Source organism: Amblyomma americanum, chromosome 5 (genome assembly GCF_052857255.1).
Source record: "Amblyomma americanum isolate KBUSLIRL-KWMA chromosome 5, ASM5285725v1, whole genome shotgun sequence".
Taxonomy (NCBI): Eukaryota; Metazoa; Arthropoda; class Arachnida; order Ixodida; family Ixodidae; genus Amblyomma; species Amblyomma americanum.
Window position 1 is genome coordinate 179,240,689 of NC_135501.1, and position 19,861 is coordinate 179,260,549.

The 19,861-nt window shown below is 47.3% G+C and overlaps 1 protein-coding gene across 2 annotated transcripts in view; it reads left to right on the forward strand.

Moving 5' to 3' along the window:
• Positions 1-200: 200 nt before the first annotated feature.
• Positions 201-19,861, forward strand: part of LOC144133092 (galectin-6-like) — a 55,866-nt gene continuing 36,205 nt past the window's right edge. Inside the window, exon 1 of one of the 2 annotated variants that reach the window (XM_077665937.1) lies at positions 201-555. In XM_077665937.1, the coding sequence (XP_077522063.1) occupies positions 487-555 (69 nt within the window). In that variant the 5' untranslated portion in view covers positions 201-486. The remainder of the gene's footprint in view (positions 556-19,861) is intronic. The other variant, XM_077665938.1, reaches the window with a different exon arrangement.

Here is a 19,861-nt window from a genome sequence, read left to right on the forward strand (position 1 = left end):
AAGGGTTTCGAAGTTTTGTGCTTTAACAGTTTTAATGCGAAAAATCAGGCATAAATGATAAACTTGTAAAAATACACTGCCATATTGCAAAGTAACTTTTGCTGAACACATTGTGCAAGCAGTGCGGAAGGTTTGTAATGCAGAAGTTGTTGAAAACGAAACCGTAACTGCAAAACATTCGTACGGAAGGGGGCGCTTCTGTCGTCCGTGAAATAACCGACGCAGGCACCATAGCAGACGCCTCCGCCTCGTTTCGTATTGTTTGTTTTACCTTGAGTACAGGCCGGCACACCCACTGAGCGAGCCTACGCCCTTACCAGGCGACGTATTCGACAGCGAGCGTGTCATTCGCGCTACATCGGTGAGCGACAAACGCCGTTTTGACCACAGCGTCACCGGCTAACGCTACAACGTCCAGGACCACCTCGAGTGAAGTTGCGACTTCAGGAAGTGCGTGCATTTGGCAACGCCATCAGCTTTCCAGGCATGGAGGACAACGTGAGGCACCTGGTCGAGCAGGCCGAAGTAACCGGTGGCCTGCACTACAAGAATCCGGTGAGCAGCTTGCTGCGTGCGCTTGCGTATTATGCGCGTCACGTTGACGGGATGGCAGTGATTTTGTGCCAGTGCGCTGTACGGTACGTGATCGTTTTATTCTGCTTTGGCTGCATTACTTCGGCAGCTTTTATTGACACTTTATACCACCGCCATAATTATGACGGTAGTATACCCCCCACCCCCCCAATGTGCACCATGTTTACGTACCAACTGTATCGCCAGTAGGACCTGGGGTGCATTTTCGGTCCCTCTCTGGTATAATTGTATGGCTTAGGTTCGTAGAGTAATTGAGTGAGTAAATATATACGCAAATTAAACTTACGTTTTAGAGTTCGCACTTTGCATAGTCACCGATTGTATATGCGTCTTTTTGCTGCAGTAACCAATTAATGCGCTAGTTTATGTATTCATTTCTGTTGCTAAATTATTCAAAGCAGGCTCGTTGGCGTGGTGATGGTTCATCTGCTATTGCCATGATATAAATCTGAGCTGTTATTTTCGCTTTATGATTATAATTCTATATGACACACTACTACTGCGCCTGATTTCTATATTATAATTCCTCATGACCACACCCACTCAATTCCCTCTCCGCCCAACTGTCTCCCATCAGGTTAATTAAATTTAAAAATCAACCAAACACATATCCTGTCATACACTCTTTTCATTTTTATTTGCAACAAGACTTGTCGAGGCCGACCGCTCAGATGTGACATGCGTCGCTGCTTATAAGAGAGACGATTCACTGGACAGGAGGCGGTTATTTTTAGGATATCTGACTGCTAGACTGGAACTGCAAGCGCCTCGCGTCAGCAGCGGCCGCCGAGCGCTTATTTCAGGATTTCCGTTTGCGGCACGACTCGCAGAAAGCACCTCGGCAGTCGCTTGAGAAACTTCTTCCCAACGAGTTTCCTCCGCTTTTCTTTTTTATGTTGTAGCACATTCAGCCGAGAAGAATGCTGTGCGCGCGGGTTTCACACATCTGTCTCACCAGCACTGTAGTCGCGCGGCCAGAGGTTGCAGACCGGTAGACAATGGCAGAGCACAAAGAACCTGCATGCCTTTTGGCAGTGCAAGCATCTGGGACAATGGCGGTTATTATTCCTTGAGACTGCTGTACTTTCCCCTTTTAGTTTATTATTCCCCGTGCGGGCTGTTTTTAATGGCAGTAAAACTATCGTAAGGAATGCGACAGGAAAAGAAATCTAGCTGGCTCTTTTTCGAATTCTTTTTCTCTTTGCAGAGGTTTTCGCGTATTTAAGGAAAATTTTTGGAAAAATTAGGAGTGGGGACGATGGCACTGCAGGTTTAAAAGAAATTGAGAGCGGAGGAGGGGTGACCGTCACGTGAAAAAAATCGCGTTGGTCCTGATTTTTTGACTAATAAACTTAGAGAATTAGATTGTGCAAATAAAGCCACGCCCATCCCCTTCCCTTCAACACCTTCTTCACCTCCAGCAGCCCCCGGAAAAAACACAAAGCATGAAAATTTGAAGTAAGACCGTAAATGACAAAATCTGAAGGAAGGCCAAAATTGTAATCAAACCAGATCTTTCACAATACGACATGAGAGGATCGAAATAATAATTTATAAATACCGGAATTAGGAAAAAGGAAAATTAGAGAGAAAATGGTGGATGAGATTAAGAAGTTTGCGTATATACGGTGGGCCCAGCTGGCAAAGGACAGGGTTAATTGGAGAGACATCGGAAAGGTCTTTTCATTGCAGTGGGCGTAGTCAGGCTGATGATGATCATAATGATATGCAGATGTGTCCTATTGACTCCTACACTGTCATAAATATCGCGCAAGCGATGTCATATCCTGGTAATCGAGGCCGGATATATCGCATTATTGCTTATATCGAACAGTCACAACATTTCCTTGAAAACCCTATGCAAAAGTTTAACGCTATTCAGATTTACGGAACTCTCGATACAGCGGAACATTCGATATATCGAACGGCAAGCCGCGCGCTCCTGCAAATGCACTTCTCCTAACAGCGCTCTTCAGTCATTTCGGTGACTGATTAGGGCATCTGCTGGCAACGCTAGCGCTTCGATCTCTAACTTCGATCGCTAACTTCGATCTCTCGAACTCATTTTCTACGCCAGATCGCTATCATGAACCTACCTAACTACGATATATAACTAACGCATAAGGGCGGCACTCGCCTATACAGTCTAAACAGAAAGGAGTAAAAAGGGGAGTAAGGGGTCCCCTATAGCGCACACCCTTTTATGAAAGGGAGTGAGCTCCTTTTTACCCCCATATATACGCATTCGTATTTAGAGTGTAGCGTGCTTCGCTGCCGAGGGCATTGCGAAAACCTACTGCTCGTTAACTTTAATGAAATTATTCTATTTTAAGCCTAGTGGTAGCAAGATTAGACACCTTATGATAGGCACAGTCCGCTACGGCTTAGGTAGGAAACAAGCTAGGCCTAACAACGTCGAGAGAGCTCCCAGCGCACCGTTGGGTGGCGCCTCACTGCAAGAAATGCGTAACTAGCGTGGGGGCTGTTTATTGAGCTTCCAGGGTGCAGAAAAGCTTATTTGTTGCCATTTTCATACACCGAATTGTCGATACATCAAACTACTTCGCCATCCCCTTCGTGTTCGATGTATCCAGGTTCGGCTGTATAACTGCACAAAATGCTCTGAAAATGTTCTGGATAAACCTCTGTAGCAATCTTTTTTCCACATTGTTCCGTTCAGCTGCGCCGCGGGGTGTACATGATTTATCACCAGCAGTGCGCCGGTTGACATCACTTTTGAAGAGGAAGAGGCGCGTATGTGGCTTTCCGCAGCGTTCGTTTCCCTCGACGGGTGCAACCACCTTGGAGGTGACTCATTTCGTTACCGCTGCAAACGACTGCTCTAGTCTAACACACATGTGCCGAACGAATGATCGTGTCGGTAGGAAGCTTCTGCGTTCTAATGCGATAGCATTATAGCTCACGTCAGGAGCTAAATCTGCCGTCTAATGGCATAAAATTCGCTGATTGGCTGAGAGAGGTCAAGTGGCTTTGTGGCGCGTCACCACAACCTGTCCTGATGGGCCACTTTGTTTTGTCGAAAGTGATTACGTGTCCTTGTGAAGTCATCACAACCTGCCCGATATGGCAGGCGTCAAACTGGCCACTGGATTGTGAGCAACCTGGCCACCGAAGCAGATCGCATTTAAATTAATGGTTGGTCGAGAGGGGTCAAGTGACTTTGTAACGTTATCACAATCTGCCCACCTGGTCGAAATTATTCCGGAGCGCTCCACTACGGCATCTCTTCCTTTCTTTTTTCACTCCCGCCTTTATCCCTTCCCTTACGGCGAGGTTCAGGTGTCCAAAGATATATGAGACAGGTACTGCGCCATTTCCTTTCCCCACAAAAAACAATTATTATTAATTATCACCGGGTTGTGAGCAACATGGTTTCTAGATAGCAACCTAGATAGGATTAGAGATCAAATTACAGAGACAAATATGAAATATAATGCTAATGCATTCCAATCTTGAGGTGAGTTAAGCGTCTCTATATACATGTCCGCACTGGCTAAAACATTGTTCATTGGATCAGTGTAGTGACAAAAGCTCTGTCAACTTTGGGCTCCGGACGCAGTGAAATGAGAAGAAACGCAGCCGTCTGTATGAACTCTGGAACAGGCTACTGAAAAAATTAATGCGCCTTCCCTGCAGTGCTTGTAACCCCTTCCTCAATCTCGCAGCGGTTACAAACGACAGAGCTCGACTGCTGCAGCGCCTTTCCTCAAATCATGAACTCTTCCCAGATAGCCAATTCCCCTCTAAAGATGTCTGCAATATTTTCCTGCGCTGCATTGTACACACGCTGGAATTTTATAACGAGGGCGGGGGGGGGGGGGTATTCGTAAAGGTTATAAAACGTACTGTAATGATTTCACAGCAATCGTAGTAGTCCGCAGGAAAAGTTAAGAAGATACCAATCGGCAAAGCTGTCAGACTGGGAAACAAGATTTATCCGGTGCTACCCACCACGTGTTCGCAAGACGTATCCAGATGGTTGGTTTGGAAACAGCTGATGTCTCAGTGTTAGCGGAGAACACCTCAGCAATTCCCAATTTTACGGCATTGTTACGTTAACTAACTCAATGGAGAAATTGCAACGCATAACATAAGCACTGAAAGCAGAGTAATGAGATTGATAAGAAAACTGAAGTACTGTTGAACATTATAGGGCGGCAACAACAGTTTACGATGGACAGCGAAGCGTTCGAAGTGATAAGCGAATACTTCTGGCTTGGGCAGATAATGATCGCCGATGAGGACCATGGCGGTGAAATAGCAAGGTGATAAGAATGCAGTGGAGTGTATTTGGCAAATAATCTCAAGTCATGAATAGTAGGGTACCGATATCCTTCAATGAATCGTATGTACACAGGGTGTTTTTTTTAACGTTTAAAGATTTTTCTTTTAAAAACTTTGAGAGATACGTCGGTGCGGTCTCTGTCGATATAGTTAGCAGAAAAGTGGAAATAATGTTCGCGATAAAGCTGAATAATTAAACGATTAGAGCGAAAATTTTTTGTTCTTTATTTTGGCAAACAAGATTATGATGCGAAATCGGAGGCCGGCAACGTCGATGATGAGCCCAGTTTTAAACTTTTCTTTATCGGCAATGTGGTTCGAAATATCGAATGTCAAGATTACGCATCTTAAAGTTCGCTGAGTTGTAATTCTCGCTTACATATTTATAAAATAGTGTCATGCACTACGCGTAGTATCATCGCCGAAACCTCCCCCTTTCCTCTAGGTTTCGACTACGATAAAATGCGCAGTTTTTGCAATATAAACTTGCCTCCTGAAATAAAAAATTAACAAATGTTTAACAGTTAAGGTAAATATTCGTCTCGTCATTGAGCTCTATCTCATAGACAATATGCGCCACGCTGTAAAACACACCTGCACAGACCGCACCGACGTATCTTTTTTTTTTTTAGAATAAAAATCTGTTAACGGTGAAAAGATATCACCCGGTATAAGCGTTGTATCTCTCCAGTCGTACTCGCCTGTGAGGTACAAGCTTGAAGGCTGTAAGGAAAAAGCTTGGAATTGGACTTTGGAAGAAGCCGCGAGCTATGCAAAGCAAACTGATAGGGACAAAGTTTAGAGAGCAGATCGAGTGGGTTGCAGAACAAATGGGAGTAAATGGGATCCTACACTCTAAACAATAACAAGTAAAAAGGGAGTAAACTCTCATCTAGCGCACACACTTTCATAAAAGGGAGTGCGCAAGGGGACAGATTACACCCCTTTAACTCCTTTTTATTTGGAGTGCACCTGAAATCAAGAAAAGGAATTGAGCACGGGCAGGACACGCAATGCGAAGGCAAGGCAATCGAATGTGCGTTAGGGTAACGGCGTAGACTGCAAGGGTAGGCTAACAGGTAAGGGTGCAACAGTGTCAGTGGGGATGATGAGATTAGAAAGTTTGCGAGGATATGAGGTAGGACCAGAACAGGGTCAACTGGAAGTCAGTGGGTGATTCCTTCCAGTGGACTCAGCTGAGATGATGATGGCATTGTCTCACTATGCCAACGACCGCAGTTCGGTTTAACTCTATCCGGCTCGTCCCCAAACCCTCGCTTGGATCCAACCGCAAATAACCATTTGGAAAAGCGAAGAGTAGATGAATAGAGAAGGCGGGAATCGAAGAGTTGAGATTGTTGTAAGCTACTGGTCGGATTAGCCTTGCGGTTACTCAGTCGACAATTGTTCCACCGTAGCGGCGCTTAGATGTTCATTAAAATGGTTGGTTTATGGGGGTTTAACGTCCCAAAGCGACTGAGGCTATGAGGGACGCCGTAGTGAAGGGCTCCGGAATTTTCGACCGCCTGGGGTTCTTTAACGTGCACTGACATCGCACAGCACACGGGCCTCTAGAATTTCGCCTCCATCGAAATTCGACCACCGCGGCCGGGATCGAACCTGCGTCTTTCGGGCTGGTAGCCGAGCGCCATAACCACTCAGCCACCGCGGCGGCTATCATTAAAATCGGGATTTTGCGGCGCAGATATGTGACCAGATCTGTCGGCAAGCACACAATCCCCTACAAAACTAATCAACTGCTGGTGTCCCCAGTGTGTAGCACTATGGAATGGAATGGGAGAAAGGGAATGTGGGGGCGATGTAGAGACGAAAGGCCCCGACGAAATAAGGTCGTGCGGACCCACTGACACTAATTACAGGCGAACTGTTGCAACTGGCATAGAGCGGTTTATAGCGCGAAGACAAGAGAGAGTGCCTGTCTGTGTGTGTCGCCTCTCTTGTCCTTGTCTTTGCTCTATAAACCCCCTACATCAAGATTAACTACCAACTCGCACGACAGGAAGTGTCAATGATGTTACAAGTGGAATTTCATTATCGTTATTGCAAGTTTTCTGATCTTTCTACCCGCCGCGGTGGCTCAGTGGTTAGGACGCTCGACTACTGATCCGGAGTTCCCGGGTTCGAACCCGACCGCGGCGGCTGCGTTTTTATGGAGGAAAAACGCAAAGGCGTCCGTGTTCTAGCTGTGCGAGGTCAGTGCACGTTAAAGATCCCCAGGTGGTCGAAATTATTCCGGAGCCCACCACTACGGCACCTCTTCTTCCTTTCTTCTTTCACTCCCTCCTTTATCCCTTCCCTTACGGCGCGGTTCAGGTGTCCAACGATATATGAGACAGATACTGCGTCATTTCCTTTCCCCCAAAACCAATTATTATTATTATTATTATTATTATTATTATTATTATTATTATTATTATTATTATTATTATTATTATTATTATCTTTCTTAACTCAACCGGACTGTTGATCAGTTAGTGCACGAATGTAACTAATTGACGAGGCAGCCGACCAGCGGAGTTGTTAACCCGTGAGTGCCGCAGCCACGTTGGCTGCGTCCGCACCCGCGTCACGATGCCTTTGCATCAGGAAGCGCATTTCCCAGACACGCAGAGCGCGCTCTCTGAATGCTCTCAGCGGGACGACCGTTTCTCCCACATCGAACGCGGCGTTTCCTATACACTCGGCGCCAGGGACGACGGGGTTGCCTCGTCAAGGTCGGCCGTGTTTATACGCGGACACCGTACATATCGAACCGGGCGGACGGCACGTCTGTGTTATTGCCTCCCATTGAGGGAGGACTGGCGCACGCGGCGTGCATAAAGGTGATGGCAGGAAGCGGAGGCACCGCGCATCCACTGTAGGGGGCAGGCCTCGTTCTATTTTGGGCCCGGATCCGCGCGAGAGAGAACGCGCGGGAAAAAAAAAAAAGCGCGCCACTTTGGTTGGCTGCGTCTGCGCGCGCAGCGGATTAGAGTTCTGAGGCTCGCTCTGACGAGCGGAAGATGAGACAAAGAAGTGGCCATGTTGGTTTCCGTCCACAGGGCGCGCTAGTTTTATTGAGGTTGCAGTTCAGCGTTTTATAGGCACATTTTGTGGCGTGTGTACCAATCTGATGACTGATTGCAGGCGGTGCGGGCGGTCGCCAATGTTGATAGCCTAGTGAGAGTAAGCGTAAGAAAAAAAAAGAAAAACGCCAAGTGCACGAGGAAGACTGATGGTCAAAGCACCCCCTTTGTGATCAGATGCAGGAAGGCGGCCGTAGGCTGCTGTAGGTAGTGTATAGGCCTTCAAATTCTGGGCCAATAATTGTGCCCGACTTCGAGGCAGTATTGCAGTGCTTTTCTCAACTAGCGTGGCTAATTCGGCGCACCTGAAGGCTTAAGACTGCATGCGTTGCACCTCGCCGCAGCAAGTTGCACGTGAAATCGACACAGGCGGACCGTGGAGAAGCTCACGGTCAACGAAAAGATCGTCTACAGAGAAGTATGGGACGCTTCTATGTGTATGGCATACTGCTTCCTAGACCGAGCATCCTTGAGCCTGAGCTCTCTTCCACAAGAGTAGGAGGCTTCCTCGCTGCGCGGCCAAGAAAAGGAAAGCAACTCCTACACTATGCCCTTTTACTGGTGTTAAAAAGAAATCAAAAATTGATTTTTGGGGAAAGCCCCGCCGCGGTGGCTCAGTGGTTACGGCGCTCGACTACTGATCCGGAGTTCCCGGGTTCGAACCCGACCGCGGCGGCTGCGTTTTAATGGAGGAAAAATGCTAAGACGCCCGTGTGCTGTGCGATGTCAGTGCACGTTAAAGATCCCCAGGGGGTCGAAATTATTCCGGAGCCCTCCACTACGGCACCTCTTTCTTCCTTTCTTCTTTCACTCCCTCCTTTATCCCTTCCCTTACGGCGCGGTTCGGGTGTCCGCCGAGATGTGAGACAGATACTGCGCCATTTCCTTTCCCTAAAAACCAATTATTATTATTATTATTGGGAAAGGAAATGGCGTAGTATCTGCCTCACATCTCGGCTGACACCTGAACCGCGCCGTAAGGGAAGGAAGGGAAGGGCGCTCGACTACTGATGCGGAGTTCCCGGGTTCGAACCCGACCGCGGCGGCTGCGTTTTTATGGAGGAAAAACGCTAAGGCGCCCGTGTGCTGTGCGATGTCAGTGCACGTTAAAGATCCCCAGGTGGTCGAAATTATTCCGGAGCCCTCCACTACGGCACCTATTCTTCCTTTCTTCTTTCACTCCCTCCTTTATCCCTTCCCTTACGGCGCGGTTCAGGTGTCCAAAGATATATGAGACAGATACTGCGCCATTTCCTTTCCCCAAAAATACCAATTATTATTATTATTATTAAGGGAAGGTATAAAGGAGGGTGTGAAGGAAGAAAGGGGATCTTTAACGTGCACTGACATCGCACAGCACACGGGCGCCTTAGCGTTTCGCCTCCCTCGATACGCAGCCGCCGCGGTCGGGTTCGAACCCGGGAACTCCGGATGAGTAGCCGAGCGTAATAACCACTGAGCCACCGCGGCGGGTGGTGTTAAAAAGGGAGTACAGCATTTTTTACACCCTAAGGGAGCTGAAATACAAGTAAAACCATTGTCAGTCCTATGTGTCTAGGGTAATCCTCCAAGGTGGAGTAAATTCATAGTAAGGGAGCATTTACTCATTAGCATCCCACAAGCGCAGCCGTGCTGCTACAAAGGAAAGCTTTAATACCGGCTTTTTAACCACATGGATGTGTTTCGGTGGATACTAATGAGTAATAGCTCCTGATAAAGACCGCTATAATCATCATCACCATCATTATCGTCGTCATGGACACACAGTTTTGCGCTGTCTCGTGGCTACCGGGTTCACTTTGAAACTCCCTCTTGTGGCAGTGATCAAAATCGAGCGGGTAAATCGGTCAGAGGAAGCACAGATGGGCTTTCAACTTTAATAATTAATAGTTAGCGGATAAAACGTCTTACTAAGGCATGTGCGGAACAGCGTGTAACGGGAGCACTCCTATAACGGCGTATGCAGGAGAAGCTAGCGCGCTTTGTAAAGCGAAAGCTGCCACAACTGGACCAATCGTCTTAAAGCGTGGCCGTAAACTAAATACGACGTATGTTAGATCACCGCCAAGTATTTGCATACAGGCGATAGCTGGGTTTCTTGCGAACAGACGCAAACCAGATTTTTTTTTTCCTGATACCGGTTGCCTAATACGGTCTCCCTTTTACAAGCGCTTCACTCCTGGATGACTCACAGGATCCGTGTCCCCGCGTAAGCGCTTGGCCGTGCAGAGAAAAGCCACGCCTTGGCCATGGCGTAGTCACACGGCGTGCGAAACGCCGTGCGGGCTGCCTAAATAAATGGCCGTGGAGGGCGCAGTTTTCTAATTAACTCCCGTCCCCCGAAATGATGTCAAGGTACTTCGGGGCCCTAGAGAACGCCACAACAGCCGGCTACAGAGCAGAGATGGGGCGTCCGGAAGATGCGTACTACTAGGCTGATTAAGCTAGCTTATTTGGCGATGAGCAGCAGCTCATGAGCGAGACCATCCCACGCTCGTCTGCAAAGATAACCAGGCGTAATGGTACAGCTGTTGTAGAGACGCGTTTCCACATCTTGCCCATAGACGCTTTTGTATTTTGTCGAGGCTATTTTCTTCGTCGGTCCGTTCTTCATGTTTTCCAAGAACACCTGGACAACATGAATAACCTATCCCTCTACTTGCGTGGCAGTGTACGCTTTTAAAGACTTGGTATTTTCGCGCAGATATATTGCATATTTGGCGCGTAATGTTTAGAGCGCTATGCTATGCTGCAACGTGTACCGGTACAAAAATTGTCATTTGCGTTTTTTGTTGACGTTCCGCCGCCTCCCAGTTCAATCATTTCGCGCAACTCTGGCAGTTTGTTGAATAGTTATTTATAATTAACTAAATTGTCATTAAATAAAATCTCTTAATTTCTTTCAACAACCTTTAGCCATGTTTGCTTCAGATTCGTCCCCGGAACACATATACCACTCTTCGTTAAAACCTTTGGGATTGGTTGTGTTGAACAGCGTGTATACTGGTACGTAGATATGGCTATTAAGGTAAAATAAGGGGAAAAAAAGAAGGCACGATAGAAAGCAGGCGGCAGTGTGCTGTCACCAAGCACCATGATTTAATTGGATTTGAGTGTTATTTCACTCTCAAAATTGACCTATAGGTTCGCGCTACAAAAAAGGTGCCTTAGGTTTCACTAAGTATCAACGTCTGATGGCAGCAGCAAGACGAACACGACATTCTGCAACGAAAACATGCATGATTGCGTACATGTACAATTCATGAGCGAACTTATACTTTATTCAGGGCACAGACACGGACTCATAGACAATGACACACGAATGCATGGACGCATGAACGCATGGACACACGGACACAACAAACGAACGCAACAAACGAACACAACACACGAACACAACACACGAACACAACCCACGAACATAACAAACGAACGCAACGCACAGACAAACACACACAGACACACAACTCTGCCGGTGTATACCTATTGTCAAAATGCACAATGTCTGTGCACGCGAAATAGAAAGCTCTTCTGACATCTTTTCACGCATTGCAAACACCGAAGTTTCCGCGGCATCCGCCCCATGAAAAAGACAATTGGTAAAACGTAACACTTGTGCACCTGCGGGATTGGAATACACTGCCAGTCACCAGCTTTGATGCTGATATGTTTCCAGCGCTGGGAGTTGCGCACAATTCAGCGCCAGAAATTGTAGAGAGATGCGTCTGAGCTGTCTGCCTAGGTTAGCTCACGTTAGGTTTGGTCATGAAAAAAAAGGAAAAATGCGAAAACCGTCTCTCAGTTGCGCACTCCAGCCGCGGCTTGGCAGAGGCGTGAAACAGGCTAAAACGGAGGAAACAGAAAAAAAGTGTATGTTTATATCACGCATCGCATTCAAACTTCCGGGTTCCAGGAATGTGTTCAGTATTACACGATCTGCTGGGAAATAAAGCTTTTTTTAATGTATATATGTAAGATAATAATATAGGTTCCGTCAGAAATTGTAGCGAGACGCGTCTGAGCTGTCTGCTTGGGTTAGCTAGCTCACGTTAGGTTTGGTCATGAAAAAAGGAAAAGTGCTATAACCGTCCCTCAGTTGAACACGCCAACCGCGCCTTGGTAGAGGCAGGAAGGTGGTTAAATAATAATAATAATTGGTTTTTTTTGGGGAAAGGAAATGGCGCAGTATCTGTCTCATATATCGTTGGACACCTGAACCGCGCCGTAAGGGAAGGGATAAGAGAGGGAGTGAAAGAAGAAAGGAAGAATTAGGTGCCGTAGTGGAGGGCTCCGGAATAATTTCGACCACCTGGGGATCTTTAACGTGCACTGACATCGCACAACACACGGGCGCCTTAGCGTTTTTCCTCCATAAAAACGCAGCCGCCGTGGTTAAAACGGATGAAACAGAAAAAAGTGTACATGTATATTACTCATCGCTTTCAAACGTACGGGTTTCATGAATGTGTTCAGTATTACAAGATATGCTGGGAAATATAGCTTTCATTATGCGTATTAAGGAAAATAGTGCTATTGCAGCGTACGCTGTCTTTGCGAGGCCAGAAGTATAGCCCCCTCTGCGTTAGCATTGCTCGAGGCATCAGGTGGCATCTTATACTGTCTTGCGAAGCGTGGACGCACAATAATAATAACAATTGGTTTTGGGGAAAGAAAATGGCGCAGTATCTGTCTCATATATCGTTGGACACCTGAACCGCGCCGTAAGGGAAGGGATAAAGGAGGCAGTGAAAGAAGAAAGGAAGAGAGAGGTGCCGTAGTGGAGGGCTCCGGAATAATTTCGACCACCTGGGGATCTTTAACGTGCACTGACATCGAACAGCACACGGGCGCCTTAGCGTTTTTCCTCCATAAAAACGCAGCCGCCGCGGTCGGGTTCGAGCCCTGGAACTCCGGATCAGTAGCCGAGCGCCCTAACCACTGAGCCACCGCGGCGGGACGCACAAAGTTAAATCTTGTTTCTTTGCGCTGAAACGCGTCGCATCTTTCCTTTCTCAAGTATAACCCGTCGCAGCCATTCGCCCTCACTGATTCGCCTGTCGCTACCAGTGTCCGCACACCGCTCGTTGCTCCTGTCCCGAGCAGTCATCCAATGTTGCTACACGACACAGGGAAAACATAGCTAAAGAAAGACAGGCATGTACCTCCGTGAAATTCAAGCACACCTACGCCCATCCATGCACGCGCGCAACATTCCCTGTCTTCCCTCTTGGCAGCGCACCTGTCACCGCCATCACTGCATCGTGGGCGCGTCCCGTCCCCCGTTGGGCATAGTCTTGTAAAACCGTTTCCGACAATTCGAGAGAGCCTTTTCCACCTAATGCACTCGGGCTGGTATTTTTTTCTCTCTGTGTTGCTTACACAAGGCTTGCGGAAGAATGCGATGCTTTGCATGCCAGGATGGATGCGTCTGTCGCTGTTAGCATTGTCTTTTCAGTGTTGGGGTGAGCGCGTTGTGGGTCTGGCGGACAAGGGGGTGAAGTTGCATTGCATAAATTTATCCGGTTTTTTAACGCTTGCCTTCATAAACTTTTTAAATACGTAGCGTTACAGTGGCGTTCTGTATTACTTGAAACGTCGCCGCGGAGACCGCTCTGAAATTTTGGCTTAAGAGTGTTTGAATGCGACGTTATACAGGAGCGGGAGGATATCAAGGGAAAGGCACCATAGCTTGCTCTGTGCGGACATCTGAGCCATGCAGTAAAGGAAGCGACGAAAGTGGTGAAGAAGGGTCGAGAAAATGTTTAGCTTCTCAAAAAGCCCCCCCCCCCCCCCCCCCTAAAGAGTTTTAGCTATTCAGAAACACAAGGCAGACAGTGTTTCTGCTCTAAAACTTTTTTAAGAATATGTCTCCAACTGGCCCAACATTCCCCTCTTTCTATTGGCAGCAAGGCCCAATTTTTTTTGCTCTGCAAGGTGATCACTGCTTTTGTACAGTGCCGGTCACACTTAGCGGGAACAGTTGAGCGCGTGGTTCTACGGCTCGCAATGTCACATTGTGTGGTCACTTTCACATCGTATGGTCACACTATCCATGCGAGGTGCGCGCAACTTACGATGCGGGAGCCGCAGAACCCCGAGCTCAAGAGTTCCCACTAAGTATGAATGGCCGCAGTAGTTCTGTCGTTTAGAAAAGTAGGCCATTTCTGGAGCCTAAATGCGGTTATAAATCACTCCATACTCCATGCTCCCCCAGCTAGTCACCTTTTCAAGAATCGCGTTGTATCTCTGTGAAAAATGAGCGCCGGGTGTCAGCTTCACCGAATAGGCAGGAGTTCATACATTTAAGTGCTGATTAACTTACGCCAGGCGCTATAGAAACCACTGCAATGACCCATTCACTCCTAAAACGCTACAGTGGTGTGTCCCGCTGCTTGTCATAGAAAGCTCACTGTGACACTCTATGCAGGTTGCGTATTTCCGCTGTTTTTCAGAAATAAATTAACAAGAACATAAATAAATACATAAAATAAATAAGCCATCTCAGGGAGTTGACGAAGGTAGTGCTGCTGCTGGAAAAAGACCTGAACCACAGCGGTGGCCTATTCATTTGTATAGCATTCGACTCGCGTGCAGTACGCACTTGTCCCGAATATCAGTACCGTCGGGCACGTTACAAATATTCCAATGGGTAAACGCATGTCACGGCCTATTGGGCGGCTTCTACGAGATCTGCTACATAACTGTGCTGGGGGAAATATGTGCGTGACTTTTTGCAAGAGAAGAGAATATAGGAGCAGGCTGAAACTTGAAGGCTCTGACAAAAAGGTGCGAAGCTGAATATAGAACAGCCCAGTGTGAGCTATGGAAAGAAAAACGGCAAGAGTATACGGTAAGAAATGGAGAAAGAACAGTGTGGAGACTTCTGCAGTTAATGACATCCTTGCTGAAATCAAGAGGCGCAAATGGAAATGGGCAGGCCATGTAAGGGACGAGAACAGATAACAGGTGTTTCATTAGACTCACTTATGGGGCGGAGGCGTGGAGGTTAACGAAAAGGGTTCAACTTAATTTAAGGAGAGCGGAGCAAGCTAAGAAAGAAAAATGATAGGTGTAACGTTAAGAGACAGGAAGAGGGCAGAGTGGGTGAGGGAACAAACGCAGGTTAATGACATACTAGTCGTAATCAAGAGGAAGAAATGGGCTTGGGCAGAGCATGTAATTTGAAGGCAAGATAACCGCTGGCCCGTAAGGGTAACAGTGTGGATTCCAAGGGAAAGCAAGCGTAGCAGGGTGCGGCAGAAAGTGAAGTGGGCGGATGAGATTAGCAAGTTTGCGGGGATACGGTGGTCATTCATAATGAAGACAAGTTTCGCAGCATGAATAAAACGCACAGAGAAGACCAGGAACAAACAAGACAGGACTGTGCTGCGCAGTCCTGTCTTGTTTGTTCCTTGTCTTCTTTGTGCGTTTTATACATGCTGCGAAACTTGTCTGCATTATGAATAGCAACCAACTAGCCCAATCCACCGTGCTACTTCATACGGTGGCCACAGACGGCAAAGGATAGGGTTAATTAGAGAGACATGGGAGAGGCCTTTGCCCTGCAGTGGGCGTAGCCAAGCTGATAATTATGATGGTTCTATCCGATCTGGTCATCGTGATGATATGAGTCACTGTCGCTAAGACGAAGAGTGCTATGTGCAGGAGGAAAACATACCAGCTCCTTGAATAACAGCCGCATCCAAAACCGGATGCGAGAAAAGCACGTCTTTACTCCCGCTGTCTCGAAATTGACGCGTCGAGGATCTGCCCGAACGCGAGCCTAATACAATTCAAACAACTATACGGAGGAATAGAGAGGGGAAGCAAGCGAGGTTCCCTTTCCAGCACGTGACGGTGCCGCCCTTGTCCGTGTGTAATCAGCATACACGCAGATGCGCGGGCGAGCGGGCAAGGTCGCACGATCGGTGAGGTATGGCGCACGCGCGTCATGCCTGAATGGCTCTCTGGAGGCTGCCTGACTCGCGTTGCTTTGAGGTATTTCTTTTTCATTTAGGATAGGAACTATGCAAACTATACTATACAAGCCCATACCATACAAGCCCAAACTATACAAGCCCATACTGTGACATTTCAGCAGTCATTTTTTCAGCGTACTGCACGAGACTGGAATGACCTGCCCACCGAAGTTGCCATTATCACCAACCCACTAGAATTCAAGCGGAGCGTCGCCAACCTTTCATCTTAACATTTTTTACCATTGTTTGCCAGATACCGTCCACTCCTTCATGTAATGTCTCAACCGAGACCTTTGAGGAAATAAATAAATAAAAAAATTAATAAAATAATACACCCTAGGCAAGCCGAACGGATATGAAGGAAAGCTGTGAGGAGTGCTGAATTAGTTTTACCTCCTCTAAGTAATAATAATAATAATTGGTTTTTGGGGAAAGGAAATGACGCAGTACCTGTCTCATATATCGTTGGACACCTGAACCGCGCCGTAAGGGAAGGGATAAAAGTAGGGGTGAAAGAAGAATGGAAGAAAGAGGTTCCGTGGTTTTTGGGGAAAGGAAATGACGCAGTACCTGTCTCATATCGTTGGACACCTGAACCGCGCCGTAAGGGAAGGGATAAAGGAAAGGGTGAAAGAAGAAAGAGGTGCCGTAGCGGAGGGCTCCGGAATAATTTCGCCTAACAGGGGATCATTAACGTGCACTGACATCGCACAGCACACGGGCGTCTTTGGCGTTTTTCCTCCATAAAAAACGCAGCCGCCGCGGTCGGGTTCGAGCCCGGGAACTCTGGATCAGTAGCCGAGCGCCCTAACCACTGAGCCATCGCGGCGGGTCCTCTAAGTAACTAATGTAGCTTCTTAACCTGGAATCTGGAAATTAAACTTATCGCGTTCAAGCGGGAGGTGATTGAGACCAAAAATCAAAGGACGGTTGCGAGTCTGACGCTGATGATCCAGCTTTAGCTGGCTTGTGATCGCGAAGAAATGCGGAAATATTATAAATAATATGCAATAGCGAATGCGCTGACCACTGGGATACAGCAGCGGCGGCGAAATGTTAAGAGTAACCTCCTCGTATTTCGGAGGTTCTGGGAGGTGCGGTAGATGCTAGGTGCCAGTTGGTAAGAAATTATGAAACAAAGAACCGCAACAACAGTTGTCAGAACACATTTGATGTCTAATTCTGTCGTCCCGTGTTGTTTTGTTTCATGAGATATACGACGGTTCTTTAATAGTAACGGAATGTGCTCCAAGAAGGGGCGCACTTCGCAAGAGCGGGAGAGAGACAGGTGAAAGAGGGTGGCTGCAACTGGCGCACGATATGGTTATATCATACGTCATTCGGAGAGGCCTTTGTTCAGCCGTAAACATAGTCAGGCTGATGATGGTGACAAATTTCGAATGACTTTGACGTGGTCTGCTACCCCGCGACCTCGGCACTTTTCGATGTTGTCCCGGCCAATAGACAAACTTCCCACACCGGTTCACCACTCTGTGCACGTACCGTCGTACAGAAATGAGGGCGGCTGTTTTGCTTCAGCTATCGTGCAGCCTGGACATCATCCATGCTTTTGTGCCAACAGGGTCGTGGCCAATGCACATGGCCTAAAGCGGACTAATTTTCACAAGCGGAACATTCACATCGGACTGACCACCGAGTTCGATTACTCACTGGTCAGCGGTGACACCACTAAGTCCGGAAAAACAGCTCCGTAAACTGTGGGAAAACCTCTCTTAGGGAAGTGCAGTCCCATGAAGGTAGTGTTCGCATGCAGCGGTGTTAGCGGCCCACGACTGCTTCAATGGCGCAATGAGGCGTGCCCCGAGAGGCGTCATCCTTGCGATAGATGGCTCTGTCTGCCGCGTGCCGCTCAGCGGGTCGAGACAGCTGTCCGGTGTCGCATTGTTTTTGCCCTCACTGCTGAGTGCGTCTCGCTCCGTCCTCGTCGCTGACGATGCGTACGCGGATATAGTTAGAGCGCTGGACATATGCCAAGTCTGCTAGCTAGCTCCTAACAGCTAGCTCCTAGCTAGCTGCTAGCTCCTAACAGTCGACGCAATGCAAAATAAGGTTGAAAGGAGGAACAGCCGGAACGGAATCAAAGACAAAAGTTCGCCCGTTTTGTTAAGTGGCTCAAAGAGCGCTCGCTAGATGGCCCTACTAGTCGGGATCTGTTCGTAGTGCGCACCCCCGCTCCAGCTTCTCAGAGGTGGCGCGCCAATCGTTGGACCTCGAGGAGCACTGGAAGACTCGAACGTGGATTAGATGTGGGTTATTAATAAGGGAGTAATTATTCTTTGCATCCTCCCAAGTGCTGCCATACGGAAGCAAAGTAAAGCTACAGATTTCACAGAAACTTCACATTCAACAAATGTTCGTCTGGCGAAGTTTCTGTGAAACTTGTATAGTTTAGTTTCTTTTTGCAGCCGTGTGGCTACGCTTTGGTTTAAGCTAATGAGTAATTACGCCCTTATTACAAATCTACTGCCCCTTGGGGGATTCGCTTAAGTATTGACAAAATATAGGTTGTTACGGTGTTCCCATTAGGCGACCATGTACTGAATTCGTGAGTTTTTCGTGAAACTCGTGATCAGTAACAGTACCCAATAATAATCTAGTTATGAGAGCTGACAGTGTAATAGCCAAGGCACTCGCCTGTAATATAAACGTTTATACAATGCGGCAACTAGAGTAGTATCTCTTATTTCACGTCAGAGACTGCAGTGGCGACTTGACTGACAAGATAGGCAGTAGAACGTGCAACAACTTGAACATCAACGCTTAACGAGATAGTGTAGAAGGACTAAGAGGTTATAAAAATTGACACAAGGAGTAATGAGATAAGGCAAAAAATCAACATAACGTAAATAACACATCAGTATCGTACATGTGACAACCAATAGCTTATAGATCTAAGCGAAGGATGTTGCCGTGAACAATGTTTTTTTTTTTAAATCCCTTTTAAGAATTCACGGGAAAAAGATTATGCGGGGTTCAAATCCGCTTAAACCGACTTGTGACGTGCTAATGTGCGGTGACGTAAATGGTGATGCCACAAGCGACACCATAGCAACGAGAAGGCGCAAATCTGAAATCCGCGAACAGCTTTTGCGGGGGTGGCCCGGACCAAATTTTTGGAAATGACCTGGGCCAGGTTTGGAGGTCGACATCGTGTCGGTCGCGCCCAGTTATGGCTGGACATCGGTTTTGGTTCAAATCGGCCAAGGTCAAACTGGCCGATTCAAAAACGGGGAAAAGCCGCCGCCGCGTTCTTGAGTTGTATCGCACTATAGTCCGAGCAAATTGTATATGAACAAGCAGTAAACGTTCTCAAGTTCCGCAACAGTAAATGTTGCTTCGGAAACGGGCGCTAAGACTTTCGTGAGCTTGCAGTCAGGCCGGGAGCCGTCCCATGCACTGCCAGCACGCGGTAATGATAACTCGTCACTGAAAATTTTTATGTCCCTAATTATACCTCCCGCACTGGGACCGCTGTCTTCATGTTAGTAGACAGTTTCCGGAAGTAAATTCTGCGTGCTATTTGCGACCCTTTCACGAGCCTCAAACGGAATTGCTTAGCTTGCATACGCACTTGTGCGAATGGCAGCCAAGCTCTGGGTAATGGCATGTAATGGTGAACAAATGGCGTTAGGCCTCAATATATGACGTAGCGGCATTACGTATTCGTGTAAATGCCGTCTTAAGTTCTGGTTTAATCGGATTATTTTATGTTTTGATCCTACCCTTACAAAAATGTTCTACGGACAGTCTACAGACATCTTATTAACACTACTGCCTTCCTATAGATATTTCTTTTTGTCTATTGATAGTCTATAGCCTGTCTATAGACGAGTCTACTAAAAGTGTATGGCCATAAATATATAGATTGTCCTATAG